General features: G+C 39.2%; 1 protein-coding gene and 1 long non-coding RNA gene across 3 annotated transcripts in view; both read right to left on the bottom strand.

Moving 5' to 3' along the window:
• Positions 1-6,455, bottom strand: part of LOC102939068 (serine/threonine-protein kinase TNNI3K) — a 165,698-nt gene extending 159,243 nt beyond the window's left edge. For both annotated transcript variants that reach the window (XM_037906085.1, XM_007062560.2), the window contains exons 1-2: positions 6,355-6,455; positions 5,569-5,677 (exon numbers count right to left, since the gene is read on the bottom strand). In XM_037906085.1, the coding sequence (XP_037762013.1) occupies positions 5,569-5,677; positions 6,355-6,394 (149 nt within the window). In that variant the 5' untranslated portion in view covers positions 6,395-6,455. The remainder of the gene's footprint in view (positions 1-5,568; positions 5,678-6,354) is intronic.
• Positions 6,456-9,315: 2,860 nt separating this feature from the next.
• Positions 9,316-17,118, bottom strand: LOC122466818. The gene is made up of 3 exons (XR_006292670.1): positions 16,857-17,118; positions 12,436-12,440; positions 9,316-9,348 (listed from the first exon to the last, which is right to left on the bottom strand). It is a non-coding gene; the product is annotated as an uncharacterized LOC122466818 (long non-coding RNA).
• Positions 17,119-17,985: the final 867 nt, after the last annotated feature.

The following is a 17,985-nucleotide window of genomic DNA, read 5'->3' on the forward strand; positions in this document are numbered from 1 at the left end:
CAGGATATGGCCTGAGTCCAGGCAGGGCAGAAGTACTGTGAAAACAGAGTTCTCACAGAAATTCTTTCCCCAAAACTACCATTAATGTCAATCAGAGTTACTCACTCTTGTGCATCAACAAGGATATGGACCCCACAATGTTCAGCAGTGAAAAGTGTGATTTAATAGCCCTGTTTTTCTGTTTAGTTTATTGCATTGGAATGACACATTTTAGAACTATTTCTAGACCCTCATTCAGACTTTCCATTAACTGCTAGTAAAATGTTTCTGGTTTTGATGTGATCAATTAAAATATAGTTATAAGCCACATCCATCCTAAGAAAGAAATGCAATTTCCTTTTTGCCCTCTCTATAGTAATGGTACATAAAGTTCTCAGGTAACTGACCATCTATTGTGAAATTCGAAGTTCAGTTTCGTTTTTAATTTTCCTCTACATTTTTGGAATATCATGCTATGTTTTAATATAGCCTAATGATTTTATGGTTCTTGCAACTTGGTGAGGTGACTAATTAAAATGAAGTAATTATTATGAATAGATTTCTAATAATATATCTCTCAAAAAGGATGAATAGCCATTCTGACTCATTAAAAGTAGAATGCATCATTCACACTGGATGCTTGCATCTTTTTTCTGCAAAAAATACAGAACATACTTGTTAAAAATGTTAGTCTTTGTATTTTTATGATTCATTAAGCTCTGTTCTCCATGTGTACAACTCAAGTGACCTCTTTTCCAGAACAGCACGTCAAAGCCCCAAAAGGGAATTCATTAATAAAAATAAAACTAGAAAAATTGACAATAAAATGAATGAGTAAATTAAAGCTGCCTCATGTATTGCAAATAAAGATGTACAATATATTTTATAATATAATAGACAATTACACTGGGTATTCCTGCCCCCTCATGATTAATGACATCTTATGGAAAGGCAGTAACCTCTGCATAGTTACAGTTACACCCATCTCCCCTTATAAAGCCCTCAATAAACAGCCACTGTAACTTGGCTTGGATAATTCCTGAAGGCCTGGAAAGTGCTACCTTTATTTCTGAAGCAAGGGAGAATGATCAATTTCCTCCAACTTCGCAGAAACAGTCTGATTTTGAGTTACAGGTAATTAAATAATAACCCTGATTGGAAATTTTGGCTTTTGTCTAACATTTGTCTCCTCATAGGGCAAATCATCTCATTACTACTCCTTTAAATATTCTATGTAGTTAAATCTCTTTGAAACCTGCTGTGTGGACAATTCATGCCCCATTGATATCAACAGGATTTTTTTGCCAGTGAGTTCAGTGGGATTAAGATCAGTCACTATGGATTTAGTTCAGCAGAACACAAAATACAAGCTTAATTTGGACGTGCTTAAATCCATCCTGATTCAGCAAACCACTTGAGCATGTTTAACTTTAAATATGTGCATAAGTCGTATAGATGTCTATTAAATGTAATACAATTCCCCCTACAAATGTAAAACCACTGTTAAACGAGATCAGAACCAGGGCCTGTTTTAATAAGTTATTCATTTTAAGTATAGACAAAAGCCTTTAAACCAGAGATGTGCTAAGCATTAACTTGCACCATCATGGCTGGTGGCTTTTTGCAATGAATTATTCCATCTTTACAAAGTTTTTGGGGGGGAGTGGGTGGGGGAAGGACAGTGGGCTTGGCATCAGCAGAGCTGAATTCCAACATTTCCACAGTCAGTTCCATACCAAATTGGGTTGAGAAGTTGACATTTTCAAAAATTTATTTCCAAAAGATTTCTATCTGGAAATGTTGAAACATTTTGTTTAAACATTTTCAACAAAAACAAAACATTTTGCTCAAAATAAAATATTTCAACATACCCCAGATCAAAATGTTTCTTGTTTGGTTTGTCAAAGTGATTTGAAATGCTTTGTTTCAAGTCAGTTCAGCATTAAACTGCATTTTCCCATTGTGGTGCATTGCCTCATGGGAGCTATAGTTCAGAAACCTCATGCCTCCCACTTGTCCCTTCTGAGCCAGGCTCCCTGGCTGGATTATACCTCCCATGACAAACCTAGATTCATGTTACTCCTGTGATGCATCTTGCTTGGCCAAAGGGAAATCCGCATTGTATTATGGGAGATATAGTCCTCCGAGGAGCTCAGCCCATAGGAGAAAATGGGGGCCCAAACTAGAATTCCAATGCAATTGTTAATAGGGAAATAAATACAAGTTGGTGTTTTATTAAACTGATTTGAAATGAAACATTTTGGGTCAGTGCAACAAAACAAAATATTCCGAACAGGTAAAAACAACCCAAAATTTCATTTCAAGTTTTCCAACAGAAAATGTCATCATAAGGAAGATTTTTCCAATTTCAATTTTGTGGAAACCGCATTTCCTGTCACAAAATCATCCCAACAGAAATTCCAGCAACTAACTTAGAATAGGTTATACAAACCCAGGTCTTTAGGTCCATTCCATTAGGAATGATATTCTAGTAAAAAAGGGGTGTGGAACTGATACATATGAATATGTAAAGCCTATTGATAAAACCAAGAGCTAGACTCCTTTCTGAAAAGTTGCATGTATTAGTTTGACTAGCTTCTAGCAAGGCTAAGTTTCCACATCTGTCACCTAGATGGCAGGTATTAGGCATTCAGGAAGCTTGCTGGTCTTGTTTCTATTTTCTTAATGTAAACTGTTCTGATATGGAATAATTCTTCCACACACTACAGTCACATTTTTTTCTTTAATGACTGTTCTTCATTTACCACTTACTTTTTACTAAGGAAAACAAAATGTTTTGCTCACTATAAAGAAAATCTCATTCTTCAAATATATTATAGCTCCATACGTGTCCTCTCAGGCATAGCATGATTAATGATACTGATGTAAGGCCCATCTATTCTTTCAGATTTTCCTTGAGGGGTGATTGTGGGAAAGAAACTCCAGAGATCTGGGCAAAACTCCTTTTTGTTAACATATCTCCCCCCCACCCCCATGCTTGGAATTTGTGTTTTAATACATTTTGGTGCATGAATCAAGAGATAGATTGATTCATTTGATGAATGAATTTTAAGAGTTTCAAAATACCCAAATATGATTCTATTGGAACATCACGTCTCCCACTCTCCCTTCTAGAGTTCAGTGACATAAAAGAAATGGTAGCATTGAAGGGGATGCTGTCAATTTCAAAACTCACATATTTCTAAAGATCAAATTCCCTTCCCTGTTAAAAAGACCTCATATATTACTAAAAATCTAATTTTTCACCACTTAGGCCATTTGTTTATATTTTCCTTTTCTCTCAACATGGAAGAGGAAAATAGATTTTCAGTTTCTCTGGTTTATAGTCAATTTGTACTCAGTTACACTTTGTGTTTCTCATATTCTGACAGCAATGGTTTAGTTGCAAACACTGCAAGGCAATGTTTATGTGTTGAAAAGGCTTCCACAGTAATTTTTTTTTAAAATTCATAAAACCATTTCCATTGGTCTTAGATTTTGAAGTTTGTGGTTACAAAGCCTAAATGTTGAGCATTGTAGCAAAACATTTAAATAAACACTTTACAGTTAAGTCAATGGGGTTACTCACATACTTAAAATTAAGCATGTGCTTAAGTGCTTTATTGGCTCAGACCCAGAATGCTCAGCACTTTTCAGGATCCAGCCCAATATAATCAACAATCTGCATTTCAAATTGGGGTTTCAAACAATGGTAATTAACATAACTGAGTGAATAATCAGAATGAATAGGTTAGCTGACCAATTTTGCCTTTTTTATTTGTTAATGGTCTGGCAACAGAACACAATATTTTCCTCAAGTGCATTTGATGTTTGAAATTATTTACTAGATAGCTTCTGCAAATTAACTCATTCACAAGCCATTTGTTGAGCTCACAATTTGTTGAGCTCACAGGGATAACAAATTTGTTGGTATTTGTTATCCCTTTTAACTTATGGCTAGCAGAAAATTCAGGGTCTGGTAGGTTGTTTCAGTTAGGACAAATTGGCAATAGGTATTTATTTAATGTAAGTTTTATTTTCAAAGTCCTATTTCCCTGAACACAGAAGGAAACAAACGGCAGGAGACAGTTCCTTTGTTCGCTGATCCAAGCCTGCCTTCCCATAGGTACTCTCTTCCCAAAAAGCTTTTTCTCTGGATTATGTTACCAGCCTTCTGTTACCATCTTCTTGGCTTTCTCTAGCTGCTTCAGCTTGTCCTGTGGCACTTCAGCTTGTGCTCAATTACCCTCCTCCCCCGCCCAAAACAGTTCTATCAATCAAAGCCTCAGCCCCTGCATTTGAAAACCCGCACATGATTCAGCTTTTACTCCGCTTTTCCATGTGTTTGTATTTTGTGGGCTACTGTTATTTCAAGTACATAAAAGGCTGTTACAAGGAGGAGGGAGAAAAATTGTTCTCATTAACTTCTGAGGATAGGACAAGAAGCAATGGACTTAAATTGCAACAAGGGTGGTTTAGGTTGGACATTAGGAAAAACTTCCCATCAGGTTAGTTAAGCACTGGAATAAATTGCCTCAGGAGGTTGTGGAATCTTCATTGTTGGAGATTTTTAAGAGCAGCCTAGACAACCACCTGTCAGGGATGGTTTAGATCAGTGGTAGGCAACCTGCGGCCGCATGCTGCCCATCAGGGTAATCCATTGGTAGGCTGCCAGACAGCTTGTTTACATTTGCACGGCCTCCCGCAGCTCCCAGTGGCAACGGTTCACCGTTCCCCACCAATGGGAGCTGTGGGGAGTGGCGACCAGCACATCCCTGCGGCCCGCGCCGCTTCCCACAGCTCCCATTGTCCAGGAACAGTGAACTGCGGCCACTGGGAGCTGCGGGCCATGTAAATGTAAACAAACTGTCTGGCAGCCCACCAGTGGATTACCCTGACGGGCCATGTGTGGCCCGTGGGCCGCAGGTTGCCCACCACTGGTTTAGATAGTAATTAGTCCTGCCTTGACTGGACTAGAAGGCCTCTCAAGGTCTCTTCCCGTTCTACGATTCTATGATTCTATTGTTTCGGGCCTGATTAAAATGGTTTCTTTGCATTTATTCTGAGTCGTAGGCGGTGATCATGCCTGACCCATAACAGTATGTTATCTTATTGGATGAGTAGGAGTTTTAGAATCAGGTTTCCTGATAAAGTGACTACAATTAGGAATTTGAAATTACTTTCAGCAACTATTCTGCCTGCATCTTTGTGTAAAAATCTGCAAATACGCCTGCCAGTAGACTTGTTTGCCAAACTATTTTTGGAGAATGAACAAAAGGAGGTATGTACACTGCTAAAGCAAATTCATTACAAAATTCAAACATACATTTGCAGTAAAATTTTGGCAGTATTCACCCAGCTCTAGTAATAAGCAGCCATTAATCTTGGTACTAGGATGTGGGACACTGGCCCAGAGTTATAAGGACTTACTCCTGAAAACAGATAGCAGATATAAATAGAAAGCAGATATAGACTATCCATATGTGCAACACTCATTGACACATATATGAAAACATTTGCAACTACACCAACATTAAAAAACTAATTATTGTTTCTAAATATAATAAACAAGTTTCCAGAATCATTTACCTAAATACGTGTTTCAGTTCTGTGAACTCCTTTTCTTTGATCTGCAGGTCATCTTCTAATCTTTCTAAGATTATAGCGTATGATTCACTAACTTTCTTCTTCCATTCATCTAACAAGAAAAAGCAAATACGATTCACAATATACTTCATGCCCTGTACAACACGAGCACACAAGTCACAATCTCCCAGTAATCAAAACAACTTCACTATCAAATTTACCAAATTATAGATTATTTTGCTACAAAAACTTTCAGTTTAAATTATGGATATTTGCAGTTTAAATGATATTATATGTATTATGCAAAAAGAGTTAGGAGTTTTTTCCTTGTGTAAAACAATATACACACACACATACCTATGCTATACACAATATTAGATATTTCAATCTTTCTGGAAAATTCATTTCATTTTAATAGTGAAAAGCTAAATTCATAAGGTTGTATTTGTTAGTTCTAAATATCTAAGTGTTAACAGTATAGAAGTACAGAATAAAAATAGTTCTAAGTTTTGTAATGTTCTAATTAAATATTAATTAAATCAACAAAATAATCTAATTTAGTATGATCTAATGGTTTGAAGAAATTTGCTGGCTTTTCTTCCTCTTTTTCTTTCATAGATACTGTATGTGATTTGAGTCAAGCCAGTCTTCATATAGATTAGGAGTAATACAATACCTTATCCTTGAACTCAAGAGGAAATTAGCAAATGAGTAAATTTGCTAATGCTACCTTTGCTGCTGGTTGATGGATTTATATCATATTGCATTTAAAGAAGCAACATTAATTACCAGTGCAAGTTTGGGTTGGTCTAGATTTATAATTCCCCATTTGTTCAATATTTCTTCTTTGTTTCAGTAAAGTTCTTGCAGTAATGATTCCTTGTTCAAGTGCAGTGACAGCCCTACCGAAAAATACTTTGATAGTCTCTGGCTAAAAATAAACTGTGTGCCAAATGGAATGTCATGCAACAATGACACAGAGCAAAACAATGTGTGCTATCAAGTATAAAATAATAAAGGTAACTAATCAGTTTGTTTAAAATACAGTGTCAAGAATAAATTGCAAACGTTTCAGCGGCAATATTTGCTTCCATCTGTTGACTACCCATACATAGGGGAGGGTGAGCAAACTGCCACCAGATCAGTGGTGAGGAATAGACATGGAATCGATCCCCAATCACAGCGTGTAATCCTATTGTGGATAGGTTGTGTTTTCGTCTGAGTACATCTCTTTCTTACACTTTGGCAACGCTTGTCCAGCTTGTTATGCCAATGAAGTATCATAGAATTGAGTGGAAAAATTGATTCACCCATTAGCTCAAGGTTATGGTGTACACATGCATTTTGTGTCCTTGTTTCCTGATCTATCTCACAGGAGTTCAGCCCTGGGGACACGAAAAGCAGCTGTACTGTCATCATTTCTGCTAGGGCAGTCCAGCTTGGGGTTCTATTGGAGTGCTAAAGGAAGAGGTTGCCCTGGAGAATGCTGTACTGGCCAGCTCTGTTACCCCCAAGAGGAGTGCGAGATGCAGGCCACTTATGTGGCTTGCATCCCTGCTGTAGGTGGACTTTCCACCAGCAGGGGACTACAGCTTGACATTGGTCAGTGTCTTTAAGGAGGAAGGAAGGAAGGAAGGAGAGTAGTTTGGTTATCTTTGAGGCTCTAAAAAAAGTAAAATAAGCAGTTTAGTGCTTTGGATTCAACTTACCAATGATCTGCTCCCTTGTCTGTCTGTCTTTCTCTCTCAACCTGTCCCTCCCACCTTCCCCCAAAGTCTCTCACATTCTTTTTCTCACTCCAATATTTTATTCATTCTGTTCTCTGCACTTGTGAATCTTTTATTTATGTTTTATACTGGTAGTTTAAAACAAATATTTAAAGTGATAGTATCAAGGTTAGAAAGCACAGCAATTGACCTTGACAGTTTTTCTGTATATAACGTCTTACCTTAAGGATTCCAGTCAAGATAATATGTGCATACACACACATACGCACCTAAAACTTTTAATGTGCTACATCCAATTGTAAACAAACCAGTATTCCTGTTGTAATTTCTATCACAGCATGACCGCACCAGTTTATTTGCCCTGATTTGCACCCAAAACCAAGCATGTATTTTTAAATAATTTGAGTTGCGTTGACAATACACCCTGTGATATGCACCCAAATATTTAAGAAGACACAGGTCTCATAACTGACACTCCACATCCAAGCAACTATCAAAGCTACAGACTTATGGCCATAATGGGTGTCTATATTTCCCAGCTTGTATTAGCTTCATATTTATTTATTTTTCTTCAGATTCCTAAAATGCAGTTATGGGCACCCATCCAAATGTAGGTTCTGTGAATACTTAGCCCATAATTTAGAAACACAACATAAACAAAGGATTACCCATAAACATATTCACTTCTGCCCCACCTCCTTATAAGCCTTGACGGAGAAAAAGAGATTAAACAGATCAATGTTTGTATTAATGTAACTTCTGAAGATTATTCAGCAAGCTATCTATATATTAAGGGGTCTGTATTGTTGTGAGTTTTGTTATGGCCATCAGTGAAGGCAGGATCTGGCCTGACTTACTGCGTAAACTATCCCTGTCAGAGGAATTGTCTGATAAAAGGGGCCCCAAACTGTAAACTACCAGAAATTTCCAGCTCACTGACATAGACAGCAGAGTCAGGCTGCAAACATCCAAGTGTTCTGTTTGGGATCAGTGAGAGAAATCTAGGAAAACAGCATGGTAGGGTATTGTACGAAGAGTAAGAAGACAGGTTTTATTCCTGGCTCTGTCATTCGTTTGCTTTATGACCTTGATCAAGGCACCCTCAGTTTCTACCCTAGTAAAATCAGAATATTAATGCTCACTGATCTTTGTAGAGTTCTTTGAGATCTATGAAAGAAGCCACTGCTGGCAAAATAGCAAAAATAAAACCAACAATGGGGGAACCCCAAGGGCTCAGGCCCTTAAACTTGCATTCTTATCTGACCATATACCGGTTCACCCTAGGGCTGGGCGACCCCCTTCTCTGAGTAGCCCTGGAGCCACAATTCTTGTTGTCATCCCCTTTGGGGGAAGTCCCAGTGGTCCTGCTCCCCTATCCAGTGTGATCGGGAGTGCTCCTTCTCCACCTACCCAATAAGATGAATTGTGGTTGCATGAAGAGTTTGTTGAATAACGGAAAACAACTAACAAAATGGTAAAAAAGAAAAATCACAGTTGGTGCATAGGCAATTTGCAAATTAAAAAAGTTATACATGCACTGATTGAACTGTTAGACCAGTTCTAATTAACATCCATACAGTTAGCATTAAAAAGCCAAAAGCAATATTTTTCAGTGAACATAATCCTCAGAAGCAATATCTACAGAACATTCAGCTGTACAGCTCTTGGGTTAATTTTTAAAGTTTTGTTAAAAAAACTTATATTTGAAAATGTACAACTGTCAAACTCAACCTTGCAAGAGTCCTGCATGCCAAATTCACTTCCCATTTCAGTTGATAAAAGTTCTTTTCATGAAGTCTTTACAGGATTAGACCCTTTGAAATTATCCTTATTTCAGATTAATTTCTTCCCATTCTAAGAATATCTATGTGGAAGGGCGGTAAGTCACTATTATCTATTTCAATATTGTTCCAGTGACATCCAGATATATCACTGATAATGACAAGAACTTTAAAATAAGGAACATTATTATGAAAATAAAAGACAAGGGACTCAATAGCCCATAAAATGAAACAGGTGTTTACAATGGCTCCTCAGTGACAGTGGATTAAAAGTACTGCTATTTTTGTTACCACAGTGTAACACTGGCATTTGCAAAGGGATTAATCTTCCACATGCGATCTATTGAGCTGCCAGTAGAAAGGAGAGAGAAAGTGAAGTGTGTGCATTAGAGATTTAGGAACAAGAAGAGGATGGAACCAGTGAGCTCTTGTATTACAGATAAATTCTCTTTCCAAGGCAATAGTAGTTTCTATTGAGATCCAAATCATTTTCACCCTTCTCTGTATTGCTATTCTCAATCTCCCCTATCTTTCTGGAACGTATGTCTTTCAAGCTGCTGCTGAAGTGAAAAAACAGATTGACAGAGCCAGAAGAGTACCCAGAAGTCACCTACTACAGGACAGGCCCAACAAAGAAAATAACAGAACGCCACTAGCCATCACCTTCAGCCCCCAGCTAAAACCTCTCCAGCGCATCATCAAAGATTTACAGCCTATCCTGAAAAATGATCCCTCACTCTCACAGATCTTGGGAGACAGACCAGTCCTTGCTTACGGACAGTCCCCGAACCTGAAACAAATACTCACCAGCAACCACACACCACACAACAAAAATACTAACCCAGGAACCTATCCTTGCAACAAAGCCCGATCCCAACTCTGTCCACATATTTATTCAAGTGACACCATCGTAGGATCTAATTACATTAGCCACGCCATCAGGGGCTCGTTCACCTGCACATCTACCAATGCGATATATGCCATCATGTGCTAGCAATGCCCCTCTGCCATGTATATTGGCCAAACCGGACAGTCTCTACGCAGAAGAATAAATGGACACAAATCTGACATCAGGAATCATAACATTCAAAAACCGAAAGGAGAACACTTCAACCTCTTTGGCCATTCAGTAAAAGATTTAAGGGTGGCAATTTTGCAACAGAAAAGCTTCAAAAGCAGACTCTAAGGAGAAACTGCTGAGCTTGAATTAATATGCAAACTAGATACCAGTAACATGGGTTTAAATAGAGACTGGGAGTGGCTGGGTCATTACACATATTGAATCTATTTCCCTAAGTTAAGTATCCTCACACGTTCTTGTCAACTGTCTAAATGGGCCATCTTGATTATCACTACAAAAGTTTTTTTCTCCTGCTGATAATAGTGCATCTTAACTAATTAGCCTCTTACAGTTTGTATGGAAACGTCCATCTTCTCTGTATGTATATATATATATATCTTCTTACTATATGTTCCATTCTATGCATCCCATGAAGTGGGCTGTAGCCCACGAAAGCTTATGCTCTAATAAATTTGTTAGTCTCTAAGGTGCCACAAGTACTCCTAAGCTTTCATTTGTTTTTTCATCTGCCACTCCTGATGTTCTTCTTTAAGTGCCCAATTTCTCCGATTTCAATTTCCTGCCTAAAAGGTTACTGAAATAATACTCCCCTCTCAAATTTCATAATATAATATACACAGTATGGTCAAATCTCTTCATTATACCATGCTCTCAAAGCATTCAGGGAAATCATTAGGATGATGTTCATTATGAGCCCCATTATTGCACTACACAGGAAAACTAATTAAATAAAGAAAACTGACATGAATAAAATCATTAAACACTCATCTTGGCTTTATTTGAGACTGTACCGTCCTGCACAGTAGCACAGTAAAATTTCAGGATGGATGGAAAGCTGGCAGCGCTATACAGGTTAATAAATTCTATATTTGTCTAGCAAATCCAGCACATGCTCATTTAGGTCAAATCCTGCATTTCTTCAGGAAGAGTCCTTATTTAATGGAAAACTCCTGCTGCAAGAAATGTGAAGGGTTAATTTGTCCTGCCTAAATGAAGAGTTCATCAATGGATCCTTTCTACCCTAAAAAGCTAGTAAATATACTTGGAGCAGCATCATGATCCAGTGGTCTGGGCATAGGACTAGGTGTTGGGAACTCTTATTACTTTGTGGTCTTGTGCAAGTCCTTTGATTGAGCCAGGCCTTGCTTTTCCCATCTGTGAAATGGAGACAGTTGTAGTCATCTACCTCAAAGGTGGGCTGAGGAAAAAATAGTTCACTTTTGTAAAGTGCCATGTAAGTTAAAAAAAGAAAAAAGGCAATGGGTAAATCAAGTTTGGAGCACAGTTATTCACTAGGGGCCCAATGCTAGCTCCACTGAGTGCCTGTAAACTGGCCCTCCTATTAGCCCAGGAAGTCGGATGTGTATGCATTTCCATTATACATCCTTAGGTGCTGAGAATTTCTGCTGGAGAAGCAGAAGTGTTTCTTGTATTTCTTTGCACCCCTCTTTCCCTAAACACCTTTCACCAATAACTCTGCTCAGATTATAAATATTATCAATTATTTGTATTGCAATAAGGTTCAATTGATATCAGGGCTCTATTATACCAGGCACTTTACAAACATGCAGAGAGATGGTTACTGCCCCAAGGATCCTAATCTAAACAGGCAGTGGATGAGAGGGGAAACAAGCACAGAGATGTGAAGAAGCAGAGCTAGGAATAGAATTCAGGTCTCCTGAATACCAGTCACAGGACCACATTGCCTTGCAGGCATTCTAATGATCTCTTCATCTCCTGCTTCTGCATGGACTCCAAGTTTTGCCCCAGATCATCCCCCAGTGTGGCCTAACAACCTCCTTTCCTTTGAATACTCTTTTTAAACTTCACTTCTTTTAGCCAGTCTTCTGCTACTAATCTCAGCTCACTTGATCCCACTGCAATCCATGTGCCTGGTCACATTAAAATCATAGAATTCATTATTTTTAAACCCCAACAAGTTAGCATAATATAGCTCAACTGGTCCTGACACCAAACACAAACACAGGACCAGCTTGTGAGCTTCTTTTGCACAGGTGAACATTTAGTCCCATGAGTCCCATTGGATTCAGTGGTAGTACTCATGTAAGTAATTACTCCTCCATGTGAGAAAGGACTCACAAGCTGGCCCACAGCACACACACTCAGCATTTGCCTCCTCTCCTTCTTTTTGTTCATTCTACTAATTCTTCAGATTGTAAAACATGGTGATGCTTTTACTTCTGTAAATTTCTATCCAGAGAGGACTGTAAAGGCCAAAAGGGCTGGAACCATGTGTTATATTATGCCTACAAAGCAATACAACGCCTTCCCCCCACCATGGCACTATATCATTATACGAGCAAAAAATAATCTCATCCCCACTTGAAGATGCTTAATCCCTACACTATCAACAGAGCACACAGACACTGGGTTGGTGTTCAAATTCACCCCCCACTGGGGCATGGCTTTGTTTGTGAACTCAAAAATGGGATCACATCAGCCTGAGACTAAACTTTTTCTCTGATATTTTCCTCCAAGGCTCCTGTGTCCTCGCTCCTTACTCTAGTGAGCCACTCCAGCTTCCTTAATGCTCCACAGGAATTAAGGAGCTGCACTAACTCCAATAAATCAAGAGCTTTAGCAGCTTTATATCATTTGCTAACAAGGTGGTCAACAGAAGCACCATGAACCCTGATTACACTTTGTTTAAAGAAACCATATTCCTAATGGAGTGAAGAAACCTTTGGTACATCAACAAAATACCAGAGATAAAATCCTGGCTTTACTGAAATCAATGGCAAAACTCCCAGCGACTTCAGTGGAAACCAGGGTTTCACCCAAGATGTTAATGATAGTAGCTATTTTTTGTATGACTTTGCCATATCTTGCTATGGCTGAATACGTGGAACTCCCACTGAAGTCAATGAAAGGATATGGCTTTAAACAACCAAAAATATTTAAGAGAATCCAGAAGCTGGCAACCTAATAGATGCTTTAATTTTTTTTAATGGACTAATTGAGATCCCTTTGGGCATAGTCACGTGTGTGCTTTTTATTGTCACTAATCATAATTTTTCATCCAGAAATGTTCTTTCATAATTCCTTTTCTCCCTTTTTTTGAATAATGCAGTAATATAAAGAAAAGGAGTACTAGTGGCACCTTAGAGACTAACCAATTTATTTGAGCATAAGCTTTCGTGAGCTACAGCTCATTTCATCCGATGCTTTCAGTGGAAAATACAGTGAGAAGATTTATATACACACAGAACATGAAAAAATGGGTGTTATCATACAACTCATCTTAAGTGATCACTCTCCTTACAGTGTGTATTATTGTATATTACAATAATTTCAATGTAAGGAAGTCCACATAAAATTATGGGTTCCTTAAAGGGTTACTGGGCAAAAATTTGTTTTCTATTATGACTCGGTTGAAATCAATGGATACATACGTAAGTGCTTATTCATGATGGATAGGGCTCTGTATCGGTCATGGAGGTGGCAAAAGTCACGGATTCTGTGACTTCTGTGACCTCCATGACTTCTGTAGGGGCCAGGGTGGCTGCTCAGGTGGCCCGCAGGACAGCCACATCATCTGTTGCTCCGGAGGCTCTGGGCAGCGGTCCCCAGCCTACTGGTCAGAGCGGCCATCGTCTGCGGCCCCTGGCAGCTGGTGCTACTGGCCCCAGGCGGCCCCTCCAGCAGTGTCCCCCCTCCTGATTTAATCATAGGTATTTTTAGTATGAGTCATGGACAGGTCACCGGCAGTGAATTTTTGTTTATTGCCTGTGACCTGTCCATGACTTTTACTGAAAATACCCGTGACTAAATCATGGCCTTAATGATGGATCTGCAACTGATCATGCAAAATATGTGCATCAGCCATATATACTTATATGTGTACGCATAAAGCAAAACACTGCATGTGATAAAATATTTATAATATTTTATTTGAAATAATATATGGAAAACTATAGTTTATTTAAAACATAGCTCTGTAAATGATTGTTTTTCAGAGGTATTACACTAAACCTAATTATATCTTAAACACTAGAAACATTAAATAAATGCATGAGGAACCCCAATTTTATTAACCACAGCTCTATCGATCCCAGTTTGCTTTCTGAAAACTCAAGGCCAAAATATATAGTGCAGAAAGCAATCCTGGACTGGCACAAGCCCATAAAAAAATCTAATCTTTCTCACCCAGTAAAAGAAATCTACACTTATTCTGTTACAAAAGATCTGCTTTTATTAAGCTCTCTGCTTCAACATTTAAATGTTTTATTTCCTCTCAAGGCAATGCATTGTCAAACTACATGTTAAATGAGACTGGACATGAAACACCTCACTGGCTTGCAAAGGAAAAAGAGTAGACATTTAATGAATCTATTCAAAAGTGATAGGAAAATAGGAAATTACTTAGTCACAAACTGTTCAAGGCTATCGCATATTTTAAGAGAGGTAGACAAGTTAACATTTGAGCAATGAATGCAACATACAGTATATTTAATACAGACAATTGTTTAAGCAATGTCTACTTTGGGAATAGTAGTACTACCAAAAAAAAAGTAAAGAATAGATCTTGCATAGGAGAGATTCCTCAGTATTCTGAAGCCATAGTCAACCTGTGGAACTCCTTGCCAGAGGATGTTGTGAAGGCCAAGACTATAACAGGGTTCAAAAAAGAACCAGATAGGTTCCTGGAGGATAGGTCCATAAATTGCTATTAGCCAGGATGGACAGGGATGGTGCTCCTAGCCTCTGTTTGCCAGAAGCTGGGAATGGACGACAGGGGATGGATCATTTGATGATTACCTGTTCTGTTCATTCCCTCTGTGGCACCTGGTATTCCTCTGACAAAACAAAAAACAAACAAAACAAAAAGAGGAAAGGATGTGTGTGGGCTTCAAAATCAGATTTAAAATAGACACTGTTTTACAAACTATGCAATTACTGTCCTACCGTGACACCATAATTAAAATATACATATTTCCATGGTAGGAAAAAACTTTAGGCACAGATTTGTGAGCATATTTTTGGCAACAACAGATTTCAATGTAACTTGGCCTGGATAGATTATATCAGTGCTGTGATGAGTTACATTGAGCCTGGCATCCCCCCAGCTCTTACACCATGAATGCACTATTTCATAGCTAGTACTGCTAATAGGATTCTGACTGAACAGCTCTACATAATAAGAAACCTTGTTGGGGACAATTATTTTCTTTGTCGTTATCGACAGTTCTGCTTGTAAAACTAACAAGCAGAAGCAAAGAAAGCTGTGTGGATTATAACAATACAAAGGAAAAACAGAGATAGGATCAACCTTTAACCACACAGTGTGTTTTAACAGACACCCTCTGGCTTTGTAAAACTGCTGGGTTCTTGAAACATGGCTCATGCCGGGAAGCATACGTAAATGACGGGAACAGAAATACTACTGAACACAGCAAGTAAGCAGCACATCTGTGCTTCCACATTCTGGGACAGATTGTGCTTCCTCTTCTGAAGTGGAAGAGGAGCCCTCAGGGAGATTTTTTGTTTCCTCATGCACCTGTGTGAGGAGTGAAAGGGGGCTACTACAGACTTGGGATATGTGTACACTGCAATTAAACCCCCATGGCTGGCCTGTGTCAGCTGACTTGGGCTTGTGGGGCTCATGTTATGGGGCTGTAAAATTGTGGTGCAGACATTTGGACTCCAGCCCAAGCCCAAATGTTGTGGAGTACTCCAAGGCACTCCACAAACCACAGAGGCATGGCTGGGTGAGGTGGGGTCTGACCAGGATTCTACTCCTTCTGTCCTTCCAGTTGGGAGGAATACAGACTGCAGTCTTTTCAGGAATTAAGAACTTTTCCGAGACTATTTGGTCATTGTGCCTCTCTCTCACCTCCTCATCCCCAAACACCAGCTGTGGTATACCAATAAAATAAAAACCAGCAGGATCTTATTAAAGGGGATAAGACAAAATGTCGCATTTATTGTAAATACAAAAAGAATCATAGCAGACAGGCAGTTATAGCTATAACATTTCGTTCAGTTTCACATTCATTCACAGGTTCATTCATACACACACACAGGTTCTGCAAATTTGTTATAGTTACCAGCCTAGAGGTTGCTCATGCCAAGTTACTGGCCAGGTAACTTGGGCATGAGGGTGGAGCTGAGTCTTTGTCAGATGTGCATCCGATGCTCCTGGAGGGTGGTAGCAGAACCAGACTCAAAGTTCTCAGTTTCTAAAGTCCATTTTTATAGGAATTTATTCCTATGCCAGTCTATGGGAATTGCTTCATCATGCTGTTGCTGAATCAATCAGCAGATGGCACATTCCTGATGGCTCCGTGCTGCCAGATGTTATCTTGTTCTTTGGTTCTCCCATCCTTGAGGCTGTTGGGCGGATTCCAGTCTGCCCTTCGGGAGGCTCCGGAGGTCATCTGGTTGTCTCTACTCTGCGCATTCTTTGGCCGATCGATACTGAACTCCTAGGCTGGCACCTCCCTGATCATTCATTTATTATCTATTATCTATACCAAGCATCCATCCACATACATTCTCTATCTCTATTTTAATCACAATTGTTAACAAAGCGAGATAAATACAACAAAAGGGTGGAGAGTCTCTGTGTGCTGTTTCTGTTGTTACAAATTTCAGAGTAGCAGCCGTGTTAGTCTGTATTCGCAAAAAGAAAAGGAGTACTTGTGGCACCTTAGAGACTAACAAATTTATTTGAGCATACACTTCGGACCCCCAGGACACTCAGTTAAGAGCATCAAGGGAGCGCCGAGAGGCAGGGGCTGGGACAGGCGGTAGCTCACCTCGCGGCGGACCACCAGCTTGATCACAACCTTAACTGAGTGTCCTGGGGGTCCGAAGCGTATGCTCATATAAATTGGTTAGTCTATAAGGTGCCACAAGTACTCCTTTTCTTGTTGTTACAAAGTATCGCTTTGAATCTCTCTCTCTGTTTTAGGATGTTCTAACACAATTAGCAGCTTGCAAGTTTCACACACAGAGGGAGAGAAACAGTAACTACAACAACAAAAAAACCCAGACCAAGAGACAAGAGACCTCTTAATTAGCAATGCCCTGCAATTTAAACTATGGGGAGGGGAATCAAACTTACTTGTGATTTTAATACAGAACTTCTTTAATATGATACAACAGCTCTGGATACAAAAACCAAAATCTCTGTCTTTATACTAAAACTAATTTCAGTGAACAACGTGGTTATTAATGCATTATGTTTGGGGACCGTCTTAAAATAAATCTTCTTATAATAGTTAAGAATGAATGAGCATATTAAAAGAATACAATTACTGGTTACCATGTATTTAAGTCTTTATACTGATGAGGCAATTCAGCATGAAAACTATCAAGGAGCAAAGTCTGGTCTCTAATGGAAGACACAAAGTTTGTGTGTCAAACATTTGTGTTTTCCACAATGTTTTGTATAACATCACGCTAGTTAATGACACAAAGATTATGCACATTAGGCCTTTTTTGCCCCTGTCTTCACGAACAAGGTCAGCTCCCAGACTACTGCACTGGGCAGCACAGCATGGGGAGGGCAGCACAGCATGGGGAGCCCTCTGTGGAGAAAGAAGTGGTTCGGGATTATTTAGAAAAGCTGGACGAGCACAAGTCCATGGGGCTGGATGTGCTGCATCCGAGGGTGCTAAAGGAGTTGGCGGATGTGATTACAGAGCCATTGGCCATTATCTTTAAAAACCCATGGCGATTGGGGGAGGTCCTGGATGACTGGAAAAAGGCTACAGTAGTGCCCATCTTTAAGAAAGGGAAGGAGGAGGATCAGGGAAACTACAGGCCAGTCAGCCTCATCCCAGTCCCTGGAAAATCATGGAGCAGG

The sequence above is a fragment of the Chelonia mydas genome, chromosome 8 (genome assembly GCF_015237465.2).
Source record: "Chelonia mydas isolate rCheMyd1 chromosome 8, rCheMyd1.pri.v2, whole genome shotgun sequence".
Classification (NCBI taxonomy): domain Eukaryota; kingdom Metazoa; phylum Chordata; order Testudines; family Cheloniidae; genus Chelonia; species Chelonia mydas.